The sequence below is a fragment of the Peromyscus eremicus genome, chromosome 7 (assembly GCF_949786415.1).
Source record: "Peromyscus eremicus chromosome 7, PerEre_H2_v1, whole genome shotgun sequence".
Lineage (NCBI taxonomy): Eukaryota > Metazoa > Chordata > Mammalia > Rodentia > Cricetidae > Peromyscus > Peromyscus eremicus.
Window position 1 is genome coordinate 84355532 of NC_081422.1, and position 17049 is coordinate 84372580.

Below are 17049 nucleotides of genomic sequence, written 5' to 3' on the forward strand. Positions count from 1 at the left end.
CTACTATCACCACCATTACTGCCACCATCTCACCAGCAACACCATAACCACATCAGTACCACCACTACCATCACCACCATCACCGTCACACAGACACCTTCATCATCACTGCCCCATCATCACTACCAGCACCAGCACCACCGCTACTGTTATGAATACTTCCATCCCCATTATCACCACCGACTCATAACACTCCACATTAAAGTGAAGCATCTTTTTGTAGCCCTCCCTGCCCCCATTTCTCACCCTCCATCCCAGTGTGATAACCTTGCATTTTATACCATTATGTCCAATCTGTGTTTTTAAATTTTTAATATGTATTTAAGTGTGTTTGTATATACACACAAACATAGCTTGCTCATAAGAGTACAGCTTTCTGCATGCTTTTGGTGATAAACGAGGAGTATCACACTGGAACACTTTGTGATGTTTTTTCACTCTTCAATATACTTTGAGTATCATTTCATATGGCTGTGTGGGGAGCATTCCATTCATTTCCAACCATAATAAAGTATTCTCACATGTAAGTCATCTACAGTTTGTTTATCCAGCCCTCTCCTGATGGGCATTTGAATTGTATCCAACGTTTCATCCCATGCACTGTGCTGCAATGAACATCATTATGCATGTCCCTTAATATCATATTTCTTACAAATGAGGAAACTGAGGCTCAGAAAGGAGAGACTGTGTAATGTGCCCATCCTCACAGCTCCTAAGTGACAGTCAAAACTGGATCATTATCAAACTGCTCTATCCTCTAAGCATATTTGTACAGATCAATATTTCATAAAGGAGACAAGAGGGAGCAACTAACTCAAGCTGTAAAATACCCAAACTTGATAAAATGGTGATTCTGAGTAGAATATAATTAATTTTTAAAGCAACATAGATTGAGAGAATTGGATGGTATATGCCCAATACCATTGGTCATGGGCTGGGATGTGTCTGTGTCAAAAATGAATAAATTTTAAGAAACCGTGTAGGGACACAGGGAAAAGAGTTATTTGCAAGCCACAGACAAGGACCTCAGGAAGTGAGTTTCTGCTGTTCATGTAGGTATATGTTCATGTGTGTATATGTGGAGGCCCAAAGACAACCTCTGCCATCATTCCTCAGTCAGCATCCACCTATTTTTTGAGACAATATCTCTCATTGGCCTGGAGCTCACCAAGTTGGCTAGGCTAGATGGCCAGCTCTGGGCACATAAATTCACATCACAATGCCTGGGTTTTATGTGGGTTCTAAGGTCCAAGCTCCAATCTTCATGTTTGTGCTACAAACATTTCACTAGCTGAGCTAGCACCCTGGCCCCAGGTCCCTATCTTTTAAGTGTTTTAACATCTGTCTGCTATGCTCACAGTTAGACGACAGGACTTTTCTATCCAAGGTTTAAAAGTGACCATCTCAGTGGCATAGGACTTAGAAAGGACAGAGCTGACTACCCTAGCTCCAGTGACCACCATTGTCCCTGACCAAGACTTCCTTCATCAGATGGCATTAGGAGTGGCTGGAGCTAATTTTAGTGACTTACTAGAAAGATGAGTAAAATTTTCCTCACCTTACATTTACTAGCCAGATTGCCCTGGGAAAAGTTGAATGAAATCTGTGCTGTGTTCCTCATTCATAAAAATTGAAGGCTTAGATTCTGTGTCAGAGAGCTGTTATATGCTACACACGAAGCAATAGAACTAGAACTGCTTAGAGCACTTCAGCTTCCCAGCATGGCGGTGGTACGTTTTCCGCCAGCCCTGGGAGCCATCAAGTCTCAGGAACAGTGGGTCTATGCTTCTATCAAAGCAGCATATAGTGATATCCACAGCATTTTATCTACCAATTTCCATAGACAACAATGGAAAAATCTAGTGTGAATACATTTTATAAATCTTAATAATTTAAGTATAGGAAAATAGAGAATTAAGGGGTGAGAAAAGTTGAAGAAAGTATAAATGCTAACTTTCTAATTTTTCTTGAGGATTTGGGGTAATACTAATTTTAATAACTATGGAAAATCAGAAGCAGTTCCTGCTCCTGACAGCACCGATTTACTTCAGAGAGGAGGATGGGCATCGAAGACACTCCATATGGAGTTTATCTTCACCTTGGCAAAGATAGCCATTCGGACTGCTTGATCGACTGGACATACAAGACCCATGGAAGGATGACCACTGAGCTTTGCTTGACAAGATGGTCCTTCAGGTTCCTGCTTCACAGAGAAAACTGCCAGACATTCTACAGGACACTAAAAAAAAAAAAAATGACAGAGAGACTCTAGCCCTGTGAGCTAAAGACAGATGCCCCAACTTTACAAAGAAACATTAGGTGACTGTCCAGGCTGTCAGCTGTCTCTGTCTACCCTGCAAGACTCCCGAAAGTTGCTTACATCCTTCTCCCATTTCTCAGGTAATATTATATCCTTCTGAGGTCTTTGATGTGGTTGAAGACTAGATACTTACAATTTCCTCAGTTATGATAAAAGATAAGTTAGGGGCTGGAGAGATGGCTCAGAGGTTAAGAGCACTGTCTGCTCTTCCAGAGGTCCTGAGTTCAATTCCCAGCAACCACATGGTGGCTCACAACCATCTGTAATGAGATCTGGCGCCCTCTTCTGGCCTGCAGGGATACATGCTGTATACATAATAAATAAATAAATCTTTAAAAAAAAGAAAGAAAGAAAGAAAAAAGAAAAAAAAGATAAGTTAGATATAAAACCTTAAACTCACAAATATAAGATAGCTAGGATATCTTCTTTAATATTTTAACTGTAATTCTTGCTCGATAATTGTTTTGTTATATGTAATTTTACTATATTGAAGTTAAACCTTCCTTTTAAAAAAAAAAAAGGAAGAAAAGGGGAAGTGCTGTGGATATTGCTCTATATAAATAAAACACTGATTGGCCAGTGACCAGGCAGGAAGTATAGGCGGGACAAGAAGAGAGGAGAATTGGGGGAACAGGAAGAAGGAGGGGGAGACACTGCCAGCCACCACCAGGACAAACAACATATAAAGATGCCAGTAAGCCATGAGCCACGTGGCAAGGTATAGATTTATAGAAATGGGTTAATTTAAGATATAAGAACAGTTAGCAAGAAGCCTGCCATGGCCATACAGTTTATAAGTAATATAAGCATCTGAGTGATTATTTTATACGTGGGTTGTGGGACTGCAGGGCTTGGTGGGACCTGGAGAGAAGCTCTCCAGCAACAATAAAATGCTTGCTCGCCAGCTGCTCGTTTTTTATGGGCTTAAAGTTATTGACATGGTGATGGGTTTCATACAGACATTTTCATTTAGTTATGTCATATACTTAGACCATATTAATCCCTATACATTCTTCCCTGCCTTGCATGAGCCCCATTCTTTTACCCAGATAGTACACACACACACACACACACACACACACACACACACACACACACACACACTTAATCCAGGATCCATCCACCTTTCATATAATGGCATCTGCCTTTCCCTGACTCAATAGAATTTTTCTGGGTTAGTTCATTCAAGAATGGTTTTGTGTGTTCCACCCCCTGAATTTAGGCTGGCCACCCATAGCTTTTGCACTTGAACTACAAGAGTTTTGGTCTATGGGTCTGGCCTAGTGGTGCATGCCTGTAATCCCAGCACTCATGTGGAAGAGGCAGGAGGATCACAGCAAGTTCAATGACAGTCTGATCTTAGTAAGTTCCAGGACAACCAGGAACATAGGCTCTGTCTAACATAAACAAAGGAAAGGATTTTAGGTCTGTTCTAGGCTGAGTTCCTTCTAGACAGCACTTCAGGGTTTTCTCCCAATAAATGTCCCAGAAGGCACTGAGTTTCCAGTTTTTCCTCAGCAGATAACTTACTTCTCATTCTTGTTAATCATTTCTTTCTCATTCTCTGAAGACCAGCAGCTCCACTCTGTCTGTGTCAATGGTTCCTGAAGTGCGGAGTGTCCAATGAAACTGAGGACTGAGGTCTCTGGTTTTCTTAAAGCTTTTATTTTTCATGTTCTTGCTGGCCCCAAATTTTAAAATGTCTTAGAGTGAGGAAGAGTCTGGAAAAATAAGCCTTGAATGTGGCCCCAATGTTCCTCCAGTTTCCAACTCATCTACCTCATTTGAGCTAAGAAGCTGTTACTTGGGCCCCTGGGCCCACACTCATGATGCCTCAAGATGTCCGAGGCTCTGGCTGGAAGCAGAGTTTTCATGCATGAGTCATTGCGGCCCCCTCCATCTATGGCTCTCTGTGCCCTTGTGCAGCTTCTCAGTTGTATCCATTGACCTATCATTCCTTTCCTTCTACAGCCTAGTGTGACAATTCACTTTGAGTTCTGGTCACCAGATGTCATGATCATTTCTCCTCTTTTCACTCAGTTGATATTTTCTGAAAAGCCTTTTCATCTTTTTATCTTCAACATTCCTGTGTTTTAAAAGTGCATCTGTGTTAGGCACTTTCTCATCACTGTGACAAAATCCCTCAGAGAATTGATTTAAAGAAAGAAAGATTTATTTGGGCTCAGAGTTTTCATCCCTGTCACTTGGTCCCAACACTGTGGGCCTTCAGTAAGTCATAAGATCATGGAGGAGAACATCTTACCTGGAGGCAGGGCAAGGGATCCATTTTTAAGCTAGTATCTTAATCACCGGAAATATGACTTATAAATTGAGGTGATATTTTTTTTAATTGAAATGCAGTTCTTCTCTGTTTGAAGGCAAACTATATAATAAGCCAGATTGTAATGAGAAGAGTGAATACTATCTGGAGAGAAGGCTGTGATTTTTTTCTTCCTCTTGTATCACACAAGACACCCATCCCACTTGTACCTATTCCCCTTTGCTATGGAAAACAATGGCCAAGAGAGATGACTTTTTAAATCATTTACATATTGTTTTTAAGAGCATGCATGCATGCTGTGTGTATGTGTATATGAACTGGGGAAGGGCATGAACATGCCACAGCACACAGGTGGAGGTCAGAGAAAACGGTGGGTCAGTTTTCTCCCTCCACTGTGTGGGTCCCTGGGATTGGATTCGGTTCCTCAGGCTTGGCAGCAAGCACCTTTACCTATTGTACCATCTTGACAACCCAAGAAATAGGACTTTTTAAAGATTCTGTTGAAACAAGTTCCAAAAGAAGCTGTATACTTTGATTGGCATTCACTAGAGCATAGCGGGACCTGCTTCACTGTCTCGGAATGTCAGAACAGTAGCAACCAGTTTTGTAAACTATTTACAACTTCATCCCTATATCTCCACAGCTTAGAAGTCTTACTCAACCACCAATGGGGATCTTCTTAGAGGAATTAAATACAAAAAAAGGGGGGGGAAGGCCATAGGTTGGTTGGGGGCTCCTTGTTAATCCCAAACAAGTTTATTTGGAAGTACTTGTTTGTATTGAAATAAAATGAACCATCCCTCAAAGGACTATAGCCCACGACCACTGCAACCCCAGTGAGGAGCAAAGAAAAGCTAGTGTGCTGCCAATCCCAGTCAGAAACTACAGGAAGTGGGAGGAGCCAGCAAAAGCACCTTATCTGTAGCATCCAGAATCTTCAACAGCAGTATCTTTCCTTCCTTCTCCCATCCTCCTTTCCTTCCCATTCTAATTGAGCAGGATTTAGTGGGGGACTATTCATAAAGGTTGGGTGAAATGAAGAGCAGAAAACAGTCTAAAATAAAGGTGAAATCCCAAGAGAAAATGGCTGCAAGTTCTTCCCAGTCCAAGCCTGGAAAGGTCAAGGGATGACTCTTTTGGGAACTAGATAAAAATGGAGCCGCTGGTCTGTTTGATTGCGGACATCAGTGCCACTCCCTGGATGGTGAGGATGACAGCTCAGGGGCTTAGATTTTTGAGAGGAAGAAAACATGTTTAAAACAAACAAAACATCAAAATAAAACTATTACATTTCTGCACACTTCTCCAGGCCATCTAATCCCAAGCCTTGACCTTGAGCTATTTCCACTACCTGCTTTCCCCATATAGCACATCCTCCCGGGTTACTGACTAGCCTGTCTCAATGACCTGGAGCTACTTCATAGCTCTGTGTCAATGTCTGTTCTTCAAACACTCTTTCCAACCATTATGAGACCACATTCTCTGCTGATTGTGGAATAAAATAAAACCTTTAGCATATATTAATTTGATTCCTGGCCAAATGCTCATTATTTTACCCTGTTTAGAAAATATTTTAACAAAACAAAGTCTCTGCAGAAGCTCCACTTGTTCTGCTGTGGATGATTGATTGATAAATAAAGTGTTGATTGGCCAGGGGCCAGGCAGGAAGTATAGGTGGGACAAGGAGAGAGGAGAATTCTGGGAAGTGGAAGGCTGAGGCAGAGACACTGCCAGTCACCGCCATGAGAAGCATGATGTAAGATACCGGTAAGAAATGAGCCATGTGTCAAAGTATAGATTTATAGAAATGGGTTAATTTAAGATATAAGAACTAGATAGCAAGAAGCCTGCCACAGCCATACAGTTTATAAGTAATATAAGTCTCTGTGTGTTTGCTTGGGTCCAAGCAGCTGCGGGACTGGTGAGTGAAAGAGATTTGTCCTGACCATGGGCCAGGCAGAACCAGGAAAACTTCAGCTACAGCACACCATATTTCATTAGATATCTGTCCCATCCCTCTTCACTCCCTCTTTCAATTTCCCCCTTCTTCCCCTCCTATGAGCTTAGACACAAGTTCCTGGAAGTGCCAACCTTATACCTTCTATGGACCCAGCCCTCGGTTTTTAAAGCCTTCTTTCCCTTAAGAATACTAACCCTCAAGGGATGTCAGAAGACAGCTTTCTCTTCCACAGGGATTCAGTCTCCTGAGTAAGCTGGTAACAGATGTGCCTTTCAGCTCTTCCTGTTGGTAGCATCCAGGCTTAAATAGATCTTGCTGAGAGCGAATTCTGCTCAACAGTGATGCATATGGCCCAACTCCCTGTCCAGTCAGAACACTTTCTCATGTCCACCTCATGACTAAGGGCAGTTCAGAGCAAGCAGCTCATCACCTTGTCCATGATAACACAATGACGCATGGTAGACCTAGTTTCAAATTCCAAAGGGCCAAAGCAACTGAGTATTTCCTACTCAAATGCAACATTGAACACTTCTTCCTATATGTGAATGGGAGTCTCCCCCAGGAGCACAGGCTTGAAGCAAGGGAGTGCCTTCTTTTTCTTGAATACTCAAAGAAGGCTGGAGAAACCATAAGGTCTCCCACATTTTAAAATTTGTATCTAAAACTCTTCATAATGAACAAGGCTCTGAAAGACAGTTTGAGCATTAACTTGGTAAAAGTTTTGACTATTGGGATGCATCAAAAGGCATCAAAGTGACTTGAGATCCGTAATCCAGTACATGCTCAGATTTTCCATTTCTCTTTCCTCCCTAAATTCTTATTCATCTCTTTTACCACACACCACACCTATTCTATGTTTGAAATTCTTATTTTCAGTATCCTAATAGATTTCTCTATTGAAAGGTCTTTCATTTTAAATTTTGCTTCATGAGCTGGAGAACTATAAAACTTGACAGGTTAAAAATTAGGTCTTTGGGCCTGGGTAATTATTAAGCTTGTTACTAGTATATAGTTGCTCAAAAATATTTGGCAAAGAATAAACAAACTGTAAGTTTCATTACAAACATTCTCTCCAAAACTGAATGAATAAGGCAGTGTCTCCCTTAGTCTGTGCTCCTGACAGTTAAATAAGGTTATATGCAGAAGACATTGGCAATTCTATTTCTTTTTGTTTTTTCTAAAAGTTAGAGAACATAATTCTCTCTCTCTCTCTCTCTCTCTCTCTCTCTCTCTCTCTCTCTCTCTCTCTCTCTGAAAAATGACAAGAGAAGTATTACAGTGATGGTCTTGACTTCTTAGACTCTTCAGTGACTGAAGAACAGTATGTTCAAGTTGGTGGTTCCCACAGAAGCTGGACTGGCAAAGGGCATGCAGTTAGGGAGCATCTAAGAAGTACAGGAGCCGTGCAGTGGTAGTGCACGGTTTTAATCCCAGCACTCGGGAGGCAGAGGCAGGCGGATCTTTGTGAGTTTAAGGCCAGCCTAGTCTACAGAGCAAGATCCAGGAAAAGCGCAAAGCTACACAGAGAAACCCTGTCTCCAAAAACCAAAAAAAAAAAAAAAAAAAAAAGAAGAAGAAGAAGTACAGGTCAAAGCTAGATGTGATGGTGCGCACCAGCTAAAACAGCCTTTGGGAGGATTGAGAGTGAGAGGCCTACCTGGGCTACATAGCAAGAACTGTCACAAAACAAACAAAATCAAAAAGGAGCAGCCCAGGTGTGCTCTGTCAGTCTGGACAGAGACAGCTCAGATGTGAGAGGTGTGCTCTGTCAGTCTGGGTAGAGACAGCCCACGTGTGCTGTAAACCTCGGTAGCAGATACATGAAAGTTTATCATATTTCACTCTGCCCTATAGTTCACAAACCAATCTCTTAAATATACACAGTACTTATTTCAAAATAAGAGACAAAATACCATCAAAAACACACAGAAAACAAGTTTATCTTTCATCCAAGCCAAGTAATAAGGTTTCTAAGGTGTCTTCTCAAAGGATTGTTTTGCCCTTTCCCACTGTTATTGTCAGCTTGGATTCTCAGATTCCTTGCTAGCTGTCTTTTAGATGGACACCCTACCTTCCTTCCAGATCCATCATATTCCATAAGTATGCATTAATACCTTCCTAAAGGCAAGGGCATTGGGGCAAGTGTGATGGTGCCACCCTAAATTGAAAGACGGCATCTGATTAACAGGAAATGAGGGAGCAGATCATGCAGACAGGGCGTGGTTGTTGTCACAGAGGAACGCGTTTGTATACAGTCTTTGCACAGCCTGCTGAGTGACAGGAATGGGAAGGGGTCTTCCTGTTTCCATTCCCTTGGGAGGGACATGGCTCACTGGCTCCTCTTCACATCTCTACCCCATACTGTTTTCTATCACACTGTTTACACCCTCGCTCCCCATTAAGCTAGAAGTACCCTTAAGGCAACAAAATAGAGGCACACCCTTCCAGAGTGCTCAAACTTGGTTTTTATTAGCACAGTTCTGCCTCCAAGAGATAGAGATCACCAAGGGCACTCACTCTCCATTTGGGTCCTGGTTGTACGGTTGACCCTACTGCTTCCAGGTTAGACCTGATATCCTTAGGTACAGAGAGGCTCATGGGAAGAAAAGCAAAAACCGAGAGTTCCTTTCTCCTCCAGATGGATGAGGACACAACAACCCAATGACCCATGTACCATAGAGCAGTGGCAGAACCCTAAGCCACCCTGGAGGCGCAGGTCCTTGGAGTTCTCCCACAGACTGGATGCTGGATCACTGCCGCCCCCAACAGTAGCCAATCCCTAGGCTGACCCGTAAACCATTTGGTCAATGTTACACACACAACACAATTAGATGCTTCAGATTACTGGCTCTGTGACCTCCAGTTGCTGGAGTGCAAGGATCAGATATGTGCACAGACAACAAGGTGTGGCCTTTGTTCTCCCTGCAGCTCTCCCTGCACCCTGTGCCACACCTCCATCCCTGCAGGAACTGGAGACCCTAGGGTGCAAGGGGCTGTGGAGTGGTCCAGTGTGGCTAGGAGTGGACCGCTCTGTTAATGGGTCGTTTTTCTGTGAAGAAGCTTTTCAGCAGTAGCACCTGGCTGAAGCTGACCACAAACAGGGCAATAGTCTCTCCAACAGACCAGTAAGACACTCGACTATTAAGGTCTTCAGCTCTGGCTCGGTCCTGGGCCTCTCGCAGACGATAATGTGTCTGGGAGTCGATCACAGTCTTCAGAGCCTCATGAATAGTTACACAGGCAGATTCCATCTAGGCAGGAAGAGAAAATCGGTCAGTTGTCAACCCTAAGTCAGGCAGGGTAGGAGCTAGCAGCCAAGGTTCACAACAGCATCCTAGGCATCATCTACTGATGCCTCTGAGGGGTCTGTGTTAAACACTTTATGTGGTTTCATAATCCTACAGAAAAGCCTAGCGGGAGCTCAGAGAGTATAACTTGTCCAATCACACGTTTAGTAAGTGACAGAATTAGCATCTGACTGGACTGTCCGTGTTTCGAGCCCTATCCTGTTTCTCTTATTTAATTTCACAATGCCCTGACAAGCACGATCACCACCCTCCGTGAAAGACAGCTAGATTGTAGCTTACTTATCCTTATTGATGGGGAAATTGAGGCTCAAAGAGGCTACATGAACTGCCTGAGGTACACAAGCTAATTAACAGCAGTGTGAACTAGTCACAGTTATGCCGAACTTTGAATTAACTGCTTATTCTACTGCATAACGGATGCCTATAGTTTTATGTATAATCATAAACACGTGTGAACATGTAACCGTGCATATACACACATATGCTCATGTGTCACACATACCACTTCACCATTTCTTATGCCTGCTAAAACAGTCTATGTTATAGGCAGATCTCTGAAAATGTCTGGAACACCACCATCAGTCCTTGCTCCCTCCCTACCCAGGAATTTATGGTGAGGGTAGCCAAGACGCCTGTGGTTACAGTTACTAGGCACAGCTGAATTTAAGACAGGGAGGGAAATGACCCTGTGGCCTGATCTACTCACACAAACCCTTTCGGCAGATACTCTCTCTAGCCGAAAGAAGACAAACCCTACAAAAATCAGCAAAATGTCTCAAGGGGCTGACAGCATAATGGCTGGCAATGAAACGGGGTCCCTAGCCATCTGACCATACAGAACTGAATCTGGCCAACAGTCTGGCTAACAAGAAGCAGACGATGCTTCCTCTTCTGGGTAAGAGCACCATCTGGTCAACAACTCCATCTCAGCTCTGTGAGACTATGCGCAGAGGACCACTGAGCCTGCCCAGACTCTCAGCACCCAGAGTTGTGAGGGAAAGATGAGTGCAGCATTCAGCTACCATGTCTGTGGTAATGGACCACTAATGTATCGGGCCTGCTGAAGAGCATGAGTCCTTACTCCAGCAGCTGTGACTACCGGCACAAGATTGGACCTGTCAATATTCTGTCATGGGGGGAGTCACAAGGCCCAACCTCTTACTGAGGATCTATAGGCAGTTAACTGTTGCTGGGAGAGGAAGAGCCACGACATTACAATAAATAACCTTTTCCTCAAGCTCTGGATGATGAGTAAAAGTAATCAACTAAATCCACTGACTCACAAAAATTAATAATAATGGGACTGGTCAGATGGCTCGTGGATAAGCCTATGGTTAAGAACACAGACTTCTCTTTCAGAGGACTACAGTTTGACTCTCAGCACCTACATGGCAGTTCACAACTGTGTGTAACTCCAGTCCCAGGGGATGAGATGCCCTCTTCTGACCCTCTTAGGTACTGCATGCCCATGGTGTACAGCTATACTTATGGGCAAAAACACTCATACACATAAAATAATAAACCTTTAAAAATAGAAATGTAAAATAGAATTGATTAATGCTAATGGAGGTAGTGGGGGAAGCTCTAAGTGAATGAAGTCCTGAGTGGATGTGAGCTGTTGACCTGGGCATGGCCAAGGACTCCAGTGTCTTAGACCCCTGGGAAAATGGTGAAACCTTCCCTCGTGGTCCTAGTGCAAATGTTGATAGTCTCTGCAGAAAATGCCCACTGTAGCTTTCTCCCCCAGATCTTTACAGCCTGAAGATTCACCTTACAGAGAGTTCCTACCAAGATTAACTAAGCCTACCTCCTTGTTCAACTGTATATAACAACCCTGCCTCCTTGTTTGTCTATATGTAATAACCCTACCTCCTTGTACAGCTGTATGCAACAATTCCACCTTCCTGTTCAACTGGATCCACTAACTGGGAATTCCTCTGACCCTTGGCCCTAGCCTGACACTTCAGCACAGGTCCATCACCTCTCCATACTGCTACACTGGAGACCAAGACTCCAACATATGAACCTCTGGGGGCCAAAATCATATCCAAACCACAGCACACAATTAGGACACATGGCATAAGCCCTCCCTAAAGCATTACGTCACCAACGGTGACACACACCGGAGAGCACTACCCTAACCTTATAAAAGCATGCTATCTCCCCATCCACTGGATCGCCCATCAGGGCTAGTCTACTGGAAAGCTCTTCAGCTTGTTACCACAAAATTTCAGTTAGCTGATACCCTACCTTGCTTCAGGGGATGTGGGAAAGCAGGCTCTGGCTAAAAGGGGAACCATATGATATCGAGTGAAAACAGGCTGGTGAAAGAACTTCACAAACTCCACCTGCCCTCTTCCTTGCGATAGGATCGATCACACTGGAACCCAAGCTCCAGGAAAGGCTTTCTCGGCTGCCCTATCTCATTAACCTTTTCTCTCTCATTTTCTCTCATCAGTGCACAAGGGAGCCCTTAAACTCAGGCTTATGGAATCTTCCAGTTTCATCAGTGACCAACAGAACAAGCTCTACCTCCGGCTGGATCTTTTAACTTTTATTTAAACAGCTAAATGTGCATAGTGGCTGCTGTACTGGGCAATGCATCTCTAATCTCCAGCTGTCCGGAGTTGGTGAAAAACCGGGCGTGAGCCAAAAAGAAACAGAACATATGGTCTCCTCAGAGGGCAAACAGGGAAATGCTGGCCTCCTTGGAGACTTGAGACATTCTGGCTTTGGTCCTAGAATAAGTGTCGCCATAGATAGTTATTCCTGCCTTACAGGTTCCCCAGGGCATGGTGATCAGTCATGGGACAAGTATTTGATGAGCTCCTTTGGGTGCAATGCCTCCTACACTGAAACATTGAGACTAAGACGGCAAACAGAGCCCAGAGTCCTCACCCTCAGGAAGCCCAGCCTGTGTGGGGGAGGAAGGAGGAGCTTAAACAGAAGGAGGACGAACTCAGGAGGGAGGCTGGGGCCAATAATCTTGAGAGCCCTGGGGGTCAGCGGAAACTACCCATCCTCCAAAAACATCATGATTTCTCTTCCCCAGAGGAGATTTGCTGTTCAGAGACTGTACTTGGTAGCCATCCTCTCATCCTGACTTGCTACACACGTGCTCCCCAAAGAGGCATGACTGGAAGTTATGTGTGTGACTAGCGGACAGGGCTTTGAAGGGACAGCTGGGCCATTCTCATTTCTCCTTCTTTTGCTATTCAAAGGCAGTGGACTCTGAAGCCTGGAGGAAGGGCGAAGTATGGTAAGAAAGGGCCTTGGGGCTCGGGACATAGCTCTGTAGTAGAGCATGTGCTTAGCAGGCACAAGGCCTGAGTTCAGCAAAAAAGTAAATAAATAAAAGATGAGGGAGAGAAAGAGGAAGAGAGGGAGAGATGAAGAAGGAGAAGGGAGGGAAGGAAAGAAAAAGGGGAAAAAATGAAGAGGAAATGAGAACAAAAACAAAAGAGCCTGGATCCCCAAGTTATCCACCAGCCTTTGCCAGGCCGTCCTGAGAACAGACTCACAGTGTGCGAGGCACTGACATACAGCTTTGTTACGGCAGCTTGTGTTACCCTCACCAACACACTCCCGATGCATAGCTTTGGTCCTCACAATCTGAGCATATCACACAGCAAAGAGGTACATGGCGCAATTTTAAAAGAGGTGCTGTGCCAGAGAAAGACATTTTGAAGGGTGAAGAGGAGAAGCATCCGCTAAGAGAGGGCTCTGGCTAAAAACAGGGGACCAGAGGGGAACAGTCTTTTAGAGCTAGGTGGTGATTCTTGCTCATGACAAGGACAGAAAAGCAGGAACATGCTGAGAGCAGGAGAGTCCCATGAGTCCTGTCCCTGTCACGCCCACTTACCTGGGTGAGAGCTGTGACCCTATTCCCCATGTCTGGGAGAATGGGGGGCTCATCACCCACTTGAAAGTCAAAGTAGACGGTCTTGTGAGAGAAGGTGGAAAACTCATTACTGAAGCAGAACTGATAAACGCCCTTGACCTCCGTCCTGTACGTGAAGCTGTCATACTGCTTCTTGGTCTCCCTGTAGATGATGTTCCCCATGGGGTCCTCCACATAGCAGTCCACATCATAGTGGCCTCCAGTGATAACCTGACAACCACAAAAAGGATGTGTTACTGGGGGCAACCAAGACTTTGAAATGCTGACCCTAATAGTGACCACTGTAAAGCATTTTATAATTTAACCTTTACTACTTTCCAACACAAATGCCATGACACGTCCCATGTTGCTGAGCTTGAGCAGTTAAATGAGTGGCAGTGGCCATGATACTCAGTATTTTTTCTTGTTACTTGGACAAAACATTTGACAGAAACAATGGAAGGAAGAAAGGAAGGAAGGAAGGAAGGAAGGAAGGAAGGAAGGAAGGAAGGAAGGAAGGAAGGAAAGAAGGAAGGAAGGAGGGAAGGAAGGGTTTATTTTAGCTGTAAATCAGTTTGGGGCACAGTTAGTTCATCATGGAGGGGAAGTCATGGCGGCAGGAGCATGAGGCGGCTGGTCACATGGCATCCAGAGTCAGGAAGCAGAGAGAGATGAATGCTGTTGTTCAGCTGGCTTTCTCCTTCTTATTCAGCCTGGGACTCCAGCCCAAGGAATGATGGTACCCAAACTTAGGGAGGTTCTTCACACTCCAAGCTAATGGAAAAACTCCCTCACAGACACGCCCAGAGGCTTGTCTCCTTGGTGATTATAGACACCCCACCCACCCACCTGTTGGTGGGGAATGCCTACCCTGATGGCTTCTGGAGCCTCACTAGCCATCATTAAGAACGCTGTTCTTGTTCTTAAACTGCCTATACGGAGACAGGCACATACACACACTTTGCATGTTGTCCACAGATGTGAGAATGGTCTCATCAGTGACTCCATCAATAACGAGGGAGGTTGTCTTCAAACAGAAGCATCCTTCAGAGCTTCCACCACAGTAGGGCTGCTGGGTGCGCACCATTTGGGCTGCCTGTGTCACCTCATTTTTAGAAGTCTTGCCCCAACATAGTCACTCATCCCTCCAATACTGGCCCTAGACCTGCTCACTAACCCTAGGGAGCAGACCCTTTACCAAAGCAACTGTTAGCTATTAGATATGTCCCTGCAGGACCAGACTTTGCTGAGCCATATGGTAAAAAGCAAGCCGAGTAACCACATAGGGGGGGGGGGGGGGGATTCTCCTTGTGAACACTGCCAAGGCTTAAAATCTGTGCTGAACCCTCCTTTCCAAAAACCCCTTAATCGCTGCCGCTAGCTCACCCCAACCACAACTGGAAAAGATGGGGATGGCTTCAGCACCTACAAGAAATGCAGCCCAAGAGACAGTTGAGAAAGACTGCCAGCCTGTGTCAGCTAATCAGAACTGGGGTTCACAGAGTTGAAGGTACCAGGGGAGGTCATTCTGGTCCATTCTGCAGGACACGGGTTGGCGACGGGCCTCCCCATCCTCGGCGCGCACCTGTAGCCTGCCTAACTCCCCAACCACCCTACCCCGCTTCGGGTGGGCTCTGGATGATACAAACGTTTCTTTTCAGGGGCATGTCTACCGGTCTAGGGTTATCTCCGACCCCTGCAGCAGCCTCTCGTGGCTAATCTTAGCCTCTCCGGATGGCGGCGCGCTAGTGCCCGGGTGAGACGCGGCTAGGGCCGCACCTGGTAATCCAGAGAGAACTTCACGCCCTGCTCCACCTCTTCGTGGAAACACTGCTTGGCGTTGTCCGGCAGCTCGAAGGTGAGCTCAGCGCCCCGCAGTCCCTCGGCCCGGAGCAGGAGCAGAAACAGCAGCAGCAGCATCTGGAAGGATGAAGCGCGAGGGGCCTCGCTGCCCATGATGCTCTGGGCCTGGTCCTCCGAGCACCAGCTCGGACGCAGGGACTGCAGAGAGCTGGGAGGGGCTCCCTGGAGAGACGTGGCGCGAACTCAGCCCAGCGCTTCCGGGACGGCGGCGACTCAGTGCGCAGCCGCACACCGGAGGAGTGGGCCCGAGACCTTCCCGCCCGCTGCGCCTGCGCATCACTGAGTTTAGGAGCGGTATTCCGCCCCCTGTCAGGAGGTTGGACTTCTGGATGCGTTCCTCCAGTTCCTGTAGTCAGAAACATTTGGGCTTGTACTCTCTTTCTGACTTGCTGTCACTGGTCTCCCAGGTCTCCTGAGAAATCCGGGATATAAGGAACACCCACGGTAGTTAGGAGAGGTAGCCGAACAAAAAGGAAACGCGGGGAGGGCAATGGACTCTTCATTCCCCTCCCCTATCCAAGGTGAAGAAGTTTTCAACAAACTAAACCCCATGGCTACTCCTGCTCTGGGAGGAAACAGGCTCGCTCTCTCATACACACACACAAACTCTTTTCTGAAAATAAAGGTTTCTAAAAGATTTCAGTGACGTTTTGGCATTTGGAGTTCATTGAAAATTATTTTGGTGAAAATCTGTCATCCCCTTTGACTTCTCAAAAGTGTTGAAAGACCAGTTGATTCACTGTCTTTTTCGTGACTACTGCCCTACAGGATTTTTATGTTCACCGTAGTGCCATAAACAAAGAAAATATGTGTTATGTTATTTGCTACTCAATAAAATTTATTTCAGCAGAGCAGTATTAGATACGATGAACCTTGATTTTAGCAAAGAGTTTCACTGCCCATGTATCCCACCACGTGGGTAAGATTGGCATGCATGGCCACTGGCCATATTGGACCTTGTATCAAGAAGCTAATGTATATGAAAGCAATCTGTAAGTTGTGAAACAGCATCACCCATATAATATAATTATTAATAATGTGTACTGTCTCTGTGCTAGATGTGAAAGAGGTTTTGAGTGGTGTGCCTTGAGGCTCCTTCCTTCCCTGCCTGTCCTTTTTAACACTCTATTCATTTTTTAATTTCATGTATCTGCATGTCTGCATGTGCGTATGTACATGAGTGCAGGTCCCTGAGGAGGCCAGAGGCTTTGAATCCCCTGGAGCTGGAATTACAGGCAATTGTCATTCATCTGATAAGGGTTCTGGGAACCAGACTGGGGTCATCTGGAAGTGCTCTTAACCATTGAGCCATCTCACCAGCTCTTAACGTTGTTGATGAAGAATATCTGAAGACTTGAAAGTTATAATTATCTAACTAGAAGAACCAAGTGAAGAAAAAACAACAACAGAGGTTTACATGGGACATATATGAAATGC

At 45.0% G+C, this 17049-nt stretch overlaps 1 protein-coding gene across 1 annotated transcript; it reads right to left on the minus strand.

Annotated features, from left to right (window-relative positions):
• Positions 1-9003: 9003 nt before the first annotated feature.
• On the minus strand, positions 9004-15817 carry Tmed3 (transmembrane p24 trafficking protein 3). Its single transcript, XM_059268355.1, has 3 exons — positions 15529-15817; positions 13732-13980; positions 9004-9812 (listed from the first exon to the last, which is right to left on the minus strand). Exons 1-3 carry the CDS (start codon positions 15703-15705, stop codon positions 9576-9578), a joined length of 663 nt encoding a protein of 220 aa, XP_059124338.1. The 5' UTR covers positions 15706-15817; the 3' UTR covers positions 9004-9575.
• Positions 15818-17049: the final 1232 nt, after the last annotated feature.